General features: G+C 48.2%; 1 protein-coding gene across 3 annotated transcripts in view; it reads right to left on the reverse strand.

Annotated features, from left to right (window-relative positions):
- LOC102430474 (lysosomal-trafficking regulator) overlaps positions 1-12,035 on the reverse strand; it is a 44,091-nt gene that overhangs the window by 26,217 nt on the left and 5,839 nt on the right. For all 3 annotated transcript variants that reach the window (XM_023744553.1, XM_014445641.2, XM_023744554.1), the window contains exons 2-3: positions 5,972-6,185; positions 99-189 (exon numbers count right to left, since the gene is read on the reverse strand). In XM_023744553.1, the coding sequence (XP_023600321.1) occupies positions 99-189; positions 5,972-6,178 (298 nt within the window). In that variant the 5' untranslated portion in view covers positions 6,179-6,185. The remainder of the gene's footprint in view (positions 1-98; positions 190-5,971; positions 6,186-12,035) is intronic.

The raw sequence follows: 12,035 nt of genomic DNA on the forward strand, positions 1-12,035 counted from the left end.
ACGGATACCAAATATTCTCTCAGACTGAAGTTAAAAGCGACCATCACGCGAAGTATTTCTGGGGAGTGCCACTCAGTAAAAAAAGAAAGAGAACATACCTGCCGCCCTTTCTTCCTGAACAGGAATCTTCCACACCAGCGGGAGGAGCGACAGCAGAAGAGTGAGGAGCTCCTCTCTGCAGGTCAGCGCCTGGATCAGACATGAAAAACCCCTTCATGTTCCGAGGGCAGGAGGCTCATTCATTCCTAATACCTTGTCTTACTTTTAACCAAAAAATCCTTGCCCCTGAAAGATTGCATTTGAGAAGCTAAGATCCAAACTAACTCCTCTCAAATCCAACGAAAGCTGTGATACTCTTCAATTTATAAACCTTTCCAAAGACAGAAGAATGTAAGAGGAGCTGACGGTATTTAGCATGTTCTTGCTGATTTTTTAAAATAGCTGCCACAGCACCATGCACATTGCAAGAATTCCTCACCTACGAAAAACCAATTTGCCAGGTGAAAATGAAAAGCTAAGTCCTATTAATTAGCAAACCAATAATATAAAGTTATTAGAAAAACACCTTCATGCAGTTAAATGTAAGACTCAGAGAACACAATTTTAAAAAGAGAAACGGACATTAATAAGTAATATGTAAAAAGAAAGACGTATTAGTGAAGGTAATCCAGTGTTTACGGTCAGCACACTGTGTCTACAGCACTTACTGTCTTACCCCTCCTGGAGGAGATGGTCCGAGCCCTGGAGAAGGTTCCCTCGTTTGGTCCATAAGATACACACACACACAGTTAGAGAACAGAAGGCACGTGGCGTGAGTCGGGGCCCGGGTGTGGCACAGGTGCTCAGACAGGAGGCACAGAAAGGAGCGAGCCTGTCAGTCAGAGGCGTGACTGGAGCTACAGAACTGGAGCGGGACCCCTGGGACACGGTGGCCAAGGAAGTAATGACAAGTCAAGTGTAATTCCTCACATGGTGAGTGAGGAGGCAGGGTGACCCGTCAGATCCGCATGAGGACGGTTTCAAATACAATGAAGACAATGAATAGAGGAGGGGTGACAGAGGGATAAGGGGGCATTTGCAGCCTATTCAGGAGGGACCCCTGGAGCAGATACTTAATTGGTGAGAAGGAATCCATGCAAAGATGTGGACGCCACAGCTCCTGGGAAGCATTTAAAGAATAGAAAGGGCGGACCGGGGAGAGCACAGGGTCAGCGAGGCAGGCGGTGCCAGACCTACTACGGCCTCGCGGGCTGCACACAAGAGGTTGAATTTACCTCCAAACCACGGGAAGCTTCTCAAACACACTTCCCAGCCCTCCCTCCAAGCCTGGACTTCAGGGCACAGGCCCCAGTGCTTAGCAGTCACGCCCTCTGCACCCAATGCCTAGGACCTAGTTGGGTTTTTATAAACACTATCTGCATGAAAGACTTTATTCTTTACAAGTCTGAAGACGTCCAGGTGCCTTCCAGGCATAGCTCGGGCTGTCTGAACCTCAGCATTTTGTAGGATGCCAGCAAAAGGTATCCAGCACAATTATACTTAAAAACCTCCACACCGATTCTGGGCACTTCCCTTGAGCAGAAGAGACTGTAACATTCTACGGGAGCTTGCAGAAACCTCGAGGATGTGTGAAGTGCTCCGGACACGCTGTCCTTGTCGCTGAGCCCTGGGTCCCCAACAGGACACTGGCAAATGGTCACTGCCCCATGCACAGGCTCCAGCTCCTGGCTCCGCAGGACGCTGCCTGGGACTTCTCTACTCCTTCCCACTGAGCTAAGGGCGCGCTGGCTCACTGCCTTCCAGGCCCAGCCCCCCCATACCTCCCCTGTGAAGCCTTCATCCCGCACACACCCAGGATTCCTGTCCTCCCCACTCAGGACCATGCCTGTGGCCCCCACACCACTAGCTCTTGGAAACCCGAAAAGGGAGAGGGAAGCAAGTGCAGGTTGGGGGTTTGCCCCCTCCGCTGGCACTGCTGCCCCTGAGGACATTGTCATCTCCCACTGCCCGATGCAACAGGGGAGCACGGTTCCCTCCTTGCACCATCACCACCATTTCTAACAATTCACCACGGGGTGCTCTCGCTAACCTTCCAGACCTAGTACCTTTCAGTGATCGTATACGCCCAGAGGTATTTCTCCTCCCCAGCCCTAAAGAAGCCGCATGCGTATTCTAATCCTTTACAAGTCATCAGATCTTTCCCTCTTATTTGTGGACAGCCCGCTGTTGCAAACCACAGCGTCCAGAGGAATAATGGTGTTACCTCTTACCATCCAAGTGGAATGTTCTCAACGTGCCATGGTCGGCAACACGTGCCACAGACAGATCCCGCCCCTGGCGAGCCTAGACGGCCCATCTATACAAATCATCCACTCCTCATGCAGGACTCACATTTTATGCTTCCCCTGTGCAGGGAAATGACTGTCATTCCTTTTTCAATTCACCATAGCATAAGCCCCAGTAAAAGAAGTCTCATTGGCTGGTAATTTTTCAGTTAATTCAGGAAACATATTTTACACGCCGACCAGGTGTCAGGCACGATCCCTTTCACGACGTGATTGTTTAGACCGGATTTTATATTAACTGCCCAGCCTAGCCATCCAAGGGGTGGCAGCACGGGAGGCAGACGGGAGAGGAAGGGCGAGTGAGTCGGGAGAAGCAAGGGCTGAGATCCCACACCAGACCACTATCTCTGAAGCTGCAAAGGTAGCGGGCTTGGGGCAGTGCGTTCGAGGACCTCAGGACGACATGCCAAGAAACTTGGACTGTTTCCAGAACTAACACGGCTGAATGGGCACAACCCAAACGTAAGAAAGAAAGAGAAAGAGGGAAAGAGGGGAAGAAGGAAAGTCATGCATAACAAGCACAGCAAATTTATATTTAATTTTGGGGGTTAATGTACACATAGCCTTGTGATTCCTCATGGCATAATTTATATTCTTGTGTAGTACAATGGTCAGTGTTGATTTCATGTACTCACCGTCTCTGAGAAATTGTTTTTAAAATGAAAAAAAAATGGGCACAAAACTTGAACAGACACTTACAAAGGAAATAATAAATGGCCAGTAAGCACACAGAAAAGTGCTCAATGCCATTAGCAGTCAGAGAGCTGCACACCGAAACCGCAGCGCGATGCGGCTTCATACCCACAATGCCGCCACTACCGACGGGCAGTGCCAGCTGTTAGAGGGATGCAAACAGCAGCAGGTGAGAGAGGCTGTGAGAGCTCAGGGTCCGCACACATGGCCGTGAGAATGCAGTGGCGCAACCACTTTGAAAACAGGCTGCTTCTCATAGCAACTGCATGCCGCGATATGTACCCAGGAGAAATGAAAGTATATTCACAGCAGGTTTATTCAGAATAGCCAGATGGCTCTGACCCAAACGGTTAAACAGCAGAGGAAGGTAAACAAACCGTGGCCTCCAGACAAGAAGACGCCCATCAGACACAGAAGGCATGAGCTGCTGACTCACGCGGACGGGAGAACCTCTGCGACACAAGAGCACATACTTCACGTGAAGTCCCAGGACGAGCAGAACCGTCCTCAGAGGCTACACGTCAGAGCAGCGGCATCCTGCAGGGGCCGGGAGGGACTGACTGAAAAGAGCCTGCAAACTCCCTAAGGGGTGGGATGTCCTACACACTGACGGGGTGGTGGCCACACAGGTGAATATATTTGTTAGAACATCCCAATGTACACGTAACATCTGTGCATTTACTACACATAGTAAGGGGAGAAGGGGGCGTGAGAGCTCAAGTTCCTCCTGAGATGTGTAGCCTGGAACCTAGCGTTCTGACTCCGCCTTAAATGATTAAATCTTGCGCAATTAAATTCCCCTTCAGGATCCAAATGACCATGCTTCGTTCCCTGGTTTAAGCAATTAAATATTGATAAGCCCTAGTTTTAATAGGCTATTAATGTCACTCTACTTCCACTGTTCCTACTATCACTGCTACAGATATTCCAAAAAGTAAGTGATGGGGAAAAGAAGGGATTAAAAAATATCACCATAGGAAAACATAGTATTCAATGATGACTTGAATGATTGCAGTCATTGAATAATATGTTAAAAGTTATTTCATGACTTAAAAGCAAAAGCAGAAAATCTATAGAGATCCAAAGTAGATTAGTGTTTGCTTAGACTCAGGAGAGTGGAAGGAATAGGTGATTGACAGGAAAAAGCATAGGGGTTCTATCGGAGGTGATGGAAATATTCTAAAACTGGCTGTGACACTAATGAATACTGGATTTTGTACATATGAAATAGGTGAATTCTATGACATGTGAAATATATCTCAATAATGCTGTCATTAAGAAAAAGCCTTTGTGCCTGACCAGAGTGGCTCAGTGAGCTGAACATCATCCTGTGCACCAAACGGTTGCCAGTTCAGTCCCCGGTCAGGGCACACGCCTGGGTTGTAGTTCGATCCCCGGTCGAGGCATGTACAGAAGGCAACCAATGGATGTTTCTCTCTCATATCAATGTTTCTCTCTCTCTCACTCCTTTCCTCTCTGTAAGCATATCCTCAGGTGAGGATTTAAAAAAAACCCATTGAGACTTTGATTGGAATTGCACTGGAATCTATAGATCAATTTGGAGAAAACAGTATCTTTACAATGCTGATTTTTCGAATATATGTATATCACGTAGTTCTGAAATTATTTGGGTCTTTTTCAGTTTCTCTCAACATTTGCTCCTCAATATTTATGATGCTATTTATATAGTATCTTTTAAAAAGAGAAAGCACTGAATTGTTCTAATGTGGGGAAAAACGAACAGAGTATGAGATGAATATGAAATCATCAAGATTTCAAAATAAAAAAATCACTACATGTGGTCTAACAAATAATTTTTCCTGGTCACACAAATATATAAAACTTAAATTACATTTAGTGACACATTTAATAAACCACATTGATGAAAAAGAATAAAATTACATAAACCTGCAAATATTCCAGAATGTTCCGTGACAGGTGAGCACCGCAGCGAACAAATACTTCCTTATATTTGTTGGGTTCCTGAGCTTACAGTGAAAACAGAGGCAGTGTTCAGTGTTAGTGTCTGTATTTATCCAACAAATGTATTCATTAGAAATGTGCTGTCATATCACAGAGGTTTAACAATGGATAAGAGTACATCTAACGCCAGTGACATTTAAAGTGGTCAGACATGCCCGTCAAACTGGTGCTACGGAGACCTTATAATCTTATCAATTCAAGTTAACTGAAATACTCTCTGACTACATTAATTCGTTCTCAGGAAGCAGATGGTAGAGTTTTTCTTTCATAAAATAACTATTTTTTTCTCCTAAAATTTAATAAAGATATAAATCACATTTGGGCTTCAGGTTAACCTGAGTTACTTAATGTTTCTGCGTCTGTTTTTCATCTACAAATGGAGGTTGGATGAAAACATGTCTGTAGTTCCTACTGGCTTTAAAATGTTTATTCTAGAAGAAGGAATCAACACAATACCACCGTCATACAATCCTCTCAGCAAACACACAATGTACTAACGTACATGAATACAAGCTAGAGGATCAGTAATTATTAGTTCACACAAAGTGTTCTCTACTTTCACCCCACATATAGCAAGCTGCCTAAACATAGTTTACACGAAATTTTTCAAACACATGGCTGATGTTTATTGCAGGTGCAAATTCATATGCTCCTCTATTGTAATCTTGTAACTTTATTAATAATCACAGTTCTCCTGCACTGATATTAGGATGCAAACATAGTATATATGAAACCACTTTACAAGAAAGGCCATTTACAATTCTAAAATCATTTTGGAAAGTATCCAAATAAACATATGTCCTTAAATGGGGCTACTTGTCTTTGTGGGAGTGATGTGAGAGGCAGGACTTTATCTAGAGACTCTCAGAAACTATGTAACCCAGAAATTATGGACCCAAAATTAACGATAATATACTGAAGAAGAAAGTTATTTGACGTGAAAATGTTACCTGGTCAATGGTGGAATTTAGCTTGGTCAGTAAGAGGAATCCTCGGCCGTGGACAAGGTACTGTCCAAGGGCTGCCATGTGTGTCTCCTCCTCTTCCTCCTCCTCCTCCTCCTCTTCCCGGGCCTCCACCTGCTGGACCACTGCATTGCAAAGCCGGTTGACATCGGTCAGAAATTCACGTGCCAAAGAGTTACTGTCGGTGCTCATGACCAAGCTGTAAGATAAAGATTGTAGAAAAGATAAGAAACACAAAAATTTACATTTAAAACTCTGAGGTTTTATTGCTTGTTTTTATCTAAAGACTGACTGGAAATGACTAGGTTCTGGTACTTAACCCTCTAATACTTCCAGACATGGCTCTGGCCTGGTCAGGTGCTCCTTAAATATTCATGCCTGCCCTAGCTGGTTTGGCTCAGTGGATAGAGCGTCGGCCTGTGGACTGAAGAGTCCCGGGTTCGATTCCGGTCAAGGGCACATGCCCAGGTTGCAGGCTGATCCCCAGTAAAAGGCGTGCAGGAGGCAGCTGATCCATGATTCTCTCTCATCATTAATGTTTCTATCTCTCTCTCTGTCTCCCTTCCTCTCTGACATCAATGAAAGTATATTTTAAAAAACATTCATGCCTGGCAGAAACGAGTGCTGGGTGTGAACTGCCTGAGCATAACCAGGCGTGGGCAGGTGCAAACACTAACGAGAGGGCAGTAACTCCTGAGTGGCGGCTGTGAAGGCAGGTTCGGACTTTCTTAGGGTGCACAGGAATGTATGTGTGAAGAGGTGATATCTGAGCCAAAATGTGAAGGAAGTCAGGAAGGGGGCCAGGAGGGTACCTGGGCAAAGAGCACTCCGGGATACTGAGATGCGCGTGTGTCTGATGCATGGATGCCGAGTGCGAGAGGAAAAGGTAAAAACTACTACCGAGTGGGGAAAGCCACTCGCCCCTGCTTTCAGGGACTGAAGAGCGATGTGGAAAGAGGAAACCGAGGTGTCCCCTGGAACAGTCGCTCCTAAGCATGGAAGTCTCCTTCCACCTGCCCTCAGAGCCCCTGGCCCCCCAAAGAGGAGACAAGGTTTTGTAACCTGTGTGAGGGGTAGCCCTGCTGACGGGGCAGGAGGAGAGGGAAAACCACATCCCGTTTAGCCGTGTTCAGTCTGACAAGCGCTCAGCCACCAAGGAAAGGCTGTCTCGCAGGCAGCTGGCGTAGCAGCTGGACTTCCCATGGAGGCTGGCACGGGTGACTCAACCTGGGGGTCAGCACGTGCAGACGCATTTTAAAGGGACTGGATGGATGTGAGAGCCCAGAGCAGTGCTGTCCGATAGAGCTCTCCGCACGGACAGGCTGGTGGCTAGTGGTGACGTACTCAACAGTGGGGGCCTAGAGAGAGTGGGAAGGGGGCAGGAATGAGGGTCTGGGGCTGAGCCCAGAGTTTAGCATCCCTGAATATGTCCTAAAGAATGGCAACAAAACGGTTGGTCGCTTGAAGGGGACCCGGAATAGGAGAGGGTTTGGTATTTTTTTTCTTTTTTTGTCCAGTCCAGCCCTAACAGCTGAAGCTAGTTCTGAAGGGATGACCCTAGTCCAGGGGTGGGCAAACTTTTTGACTCGAGGGCCACAATGGGTTCTTAAACTGGACCAGAGGGCCGGAACAAAAGCATGGATGGAGTGTTTGTGCGAACTAATATAAATTCAAAGTAAACATCATTACATAAAAGGGTATGGTCTTTTTTTTTTTAGTTTTATTCATTTCAAACAGGCCGGATCCGGCCCGCGGGCCGTAGTTTGCCCACGGCTGCCCTAGTGCCTAAGAACCAAGCCTAGTCCCATATCGCCCAGCCTAGCCTGAAGGGTGGAGCCTATCTTTAGAAAGAAAGATGTTATAGAGTATTTGTAAGCTGAAATGTTTTATCACGTTTCTATGGCAGGAGAACTGAAAACAGATGAAAAACTGGAATGAGAGATCATTTCAGGAACGGTGAGTAAGCAGAATGAAAACGAGCCAATGTCCACATGAGAAGAACAGGGATGGGCCACCTAATGCAATAAGGACGACAGCGCCCGCCAGCATAGATGCAGGAGATGAGTGTGTCTGGCGGTGGGAGGACCGAGATGGGGGTGTTTCTATTTCCTCCGTGAAATAAGCTGCAAGGTCACCATGAGGGGGAGGAGGTGCGAGCTGACAGGTGGGAACAGGGTCAGAAAGGGCGGCCCATAGAGGCTTCCTGGGGGGACGCTCACAGGTACCTAGATCGAGTGCAGTTGCTAACTGCCCATCCTGTGTCCACTTCTCCATCCGGTCCCCAAGAATAAGATACCACACAGGTGACGTCAGAGACCTGATGAGAAGCTAGGTCTCCTACAGCGGCAGCCTCCTCCTAACCTGCACACGGGGTGTCCCCGTTAAAAGTGAAGGCTGGGCCTGACAGGATGGCTTCACCAGTGCATTTTACCAAACACTCAAAAGAAGAATTAACACCCGTCCTTCCCAAAAAATTCAAGAGGAGGAAGGCTCCCACACTCATTTTACAAGGTCACCATTTACCCTGATTCCAAAACCAGACGAAGACATTACAAAGAAAGAAAATTATAGGCCAGCATCCCTCATGAACATGAGATACAGGCCGGCCGGCGTGGCTCAGTGGTTGAGCATTGACCTAGTAACCAGGAGGTCACAGTTCTATTCCTGTCAGGGCACATGCCCGGGTTTCGGGCTCAAACCCCAATAGAGGGCGTGCAGGAGGCAGTTGATCAATGATTCTCTCTCATCATTGATGTTTCTCTCTCTCTCCCTCTCCCTTCCTCTCTGAAATTAATAAAAATATATTTGTAAAAAGAAAATAGATGCAAAAATCCTCAACAAAATATTAGCAAACCAAATTCAGCAATGTTAAAAAGACCATTCACCATGGTCACTAAAATCTCCAGAATCTATGTTCTTTTTTTACTCTCTGAATCTGATTAGAGGGTCAGTTTGTTAATAAGAATCTTTTTTTGTTGTTAATCCTCACTGGGAATATTTTCTCAATTGATTTTTAGAGAGAGTGGAAGGGGGTGGGGAGAGAGAGAAACACTGATGTGAGACACACTGATTGGTTGCCTCCTGCATGCATTCCTCCCGGAGGCCAGGGAACCTGCAACCCAGGTACATGCTCTTGACGGGGAATTGAACCCGTGGGTCTGCAGGTCGGCACTGTAACCACTTGGATACCCAATTTATTGTCTTCTAACCCACTCCTAACCTTCTCCCCACTAAACTGCTCCTCTCATGAGCCTCACTTCAGTACGTGCCTGCTCTATCTTCCTCAGGATAAACTCCGGTGTTCTGGAAGTCTCCTGTGGACTCTACGACCTTCAATGTATCCAGAAACCCACCACGCCAACGGTACTCAGGCCCAAGTGGCATCATCGCTGGCCTGGATCATGGCAAGAATCCCGGAACTGATGTCCCTGCTTCTGCCACTGCCCAACCCTCTCCCCCCCCCCCCCCAACAAAGTCTATTCTCCATCCAACCACCAGAGTGACCTCTTTAGAAAGCGAGTCTGATTCTATCCCTTCTCCACGCAAAGCGATGAGTCTCAGAGTGGAAGCCGAGTCCTGACAACGGCCTGCAGGCCTTACACTCTGATCTCCCATTCCCACCTAATCCTGGACTCGTTTCTACTCCTCTCCCATCACTCCCTCCAGCAGGCCAGCCCAGCCTCTGTTTCCCCCAAACATGCTCATCCACTCCGCCTGCAGGCTCCTGCAAGTGCCCTTCCTCCGAACACTCCTCCCCTACAGAGGTGGACCAATTACCCTCCACTTCCTTCCAGTCTCATGTTGCAAGGTCATCTTTTCCAAGAAGTCTTCCCTGGCGACCGCTCCTTAAAATTGCAACCCTCGCCCTAGCCAGTGTGGCTCAGTGGATAGAGCACTGGCCTGCGGGCAGAAGGGTCCCGGGTTCGATTCTGGTTAAGGGCACATACCTGGGTTTCAGGCTCCATCCCAGCCCTGGTTAGGGCTTGTGGGGGAGGCAACCAATCCACAGCCATCTCTCTCACAGCCATGTTTCTCTCTCTCTGGCTCTCCCCCTCCCTCCCACTCTCCCTAAAAATCAATGGAAAAATATCCTCAGGTGAGGACTAACAAAAAATTAAAAAAAAGATTTTAAACCACCAAACACAATGATTAAAAATATATATATTGCAACCCTCTTCTCATTCCCTATTCTCCCTCTCCCCTGCTTTTCCTCTTCAGTCCTTAACACCATTTGACGGAGCACACATTTTATTTGTTTATTATCTGAGACGCCCCCAGTAGAATGTAACTCCGTGAAGGGGAGGGGAAGGGAGTATCTGTTTAGAAAACTGGAGCACACAGTAGGTGCTCCGTAAATACTGAGTTTATACATAATTGCATAGTTTATAAATTGCTTTCATGTAAATTAAATGATAGTCCTAGCTGGTATGGCTCAGTGGCTAGAGCCTCGGCCTGTGCACTGAAGGGTCCCGGGTTTGATTCTGGTCAAGGGCACATGCCCAGGTTGTGGGCTTGATCCCCAGTAGGGGGCGTGCAGGAGGCAGCCAATCCATGAATCTCATCATTGATGTTTCTCTCTCTCTCTCTCCCTCTCCCTTCCTCTCTGAAATAAATAAAATATATATTTTAGCCGAAACCGGTTTGGCTCAGTGGATAGAGCGTCAGCTTGCGGAATGAGGGGGTCCCAGGTTCGATTCCGGTCAAGGGCATGTACCTGGGTTGCGGGCGCATCCCCGGTGGGAGATGTGCAGGAGGCAGCTGATCGATGTTTCTCTCTCATCGATGTTTCTAACTCTCTATCTCTCTCCCTTCCTCTCTGTAAAAAAATCAATAAAATATATTTAAAAATATATATATATATATTTTAAAAATAAATTAAAGTATATAGTAACTCATTTTCTCCTTATGCTACCTACCTTTTGTCCAAACTCTCCAATCTTTGTAGTAGTAACAATATGAATGATGGCAAGAATTATCAGGGGGGAAAAAAGTTGCCGGCTACTTGCAAAGCTCTTTAAAACAGACACTCCACCTGCATGAACTACACCGGTAAAACGCACGCTCGGAGTCAGCACCTTCATTTGCCTCGGGTGTCTGGGTTGTGGACGTGGAGAGTAACTGGGGAGAATAAGCAAGACTCGCCAGGAAGAAAAGCCGCGTTGGGTGTGTCCTACCAACCTGTGCAGGGGACCTGGGGAAATGCAACCTGAATTCAACCGTGAAGGAAACATCAGCCCGAAGTCAACACCAGCGTGTTCCACTCCAACATCTCCTACCTGCTGCAGGCAAACCTCCTAACCACCGGGTGGGCGCCGGCCGGCCCTGGGTGTGCGCAGAGCACACGGGGAAGGGTTTGTTTTGGTTTAACCGGCCAGGCTGGGGGGCGTTTCTTAAAGCTTGTGAGCGGGCCTCCCCTCCGTGGCGCCGGGGGCTCCTTGGGTGTTTCCCAGGCCTTTTTTTTAAAATTTGTTTGTTTAATATATTTTCATTGATTTCAGAGAGGAAGGGAAAGGGAGAGAGAGAGTAACATCAATGATGAGAGAGAATCATGGATCGGCTGCCTCCTGCACGCCCCCTACTGGGGATGGAGCCCGCAACCCCGGCAAGTGCCCCACGGGGAATCGAACCGGGATGTCCACGCCGTTCCATCCCACAGGTGGCGGAGAGGAAAGTGGTCGCATCCCAGCCAAGGGTCCAGGGATGCCCGGGTCCGACGGCGGGCGTCTCCGAGGACCCTCTAGCCCGGGCGAAGCACGTCAAAGGCGGGAGCGCACGGGGGAGAGAACAGGGGGCGAGCAGCCGCGGGGCCGGGGCGCCAGGAGCGCCCGGCGGGGTGGTGGCGCGGGATACTGTCACCCCCGCGGGCACCCGGGCATCCGGACGGCCGAGCACGGGTGCGGGGCCGGGAAGCCGCGGCCCCCGAGGACCACACAGTCCAGGGAGCAGTGGACTGGACCTCCGACCCCGCGCCGGGAAAGAAAGTTCGTGCCGGTGCCGCGCGGCCGCCGCCGAGCTCCCGCCGCAGCGAGAGGCTGCAAAAGGCTGCGGG

The sequence above is a fragment of the Myotis lucifugus genome, unplaced genomic scaffold (genome assembly GCF_000147115.1).
Source record: "Myotis lucifugus unplaced genomic scaffold, Myoluc2.0 scaffold_473, whole genome shotgun sequence".
In the NCBI taxonomy this organism is placed as follows: Eukaryota; Metazoa; Chordata; class Mammalia; order Chiroptera; family Vespertilionidae; genus Myotis; species Myotis lucifugus.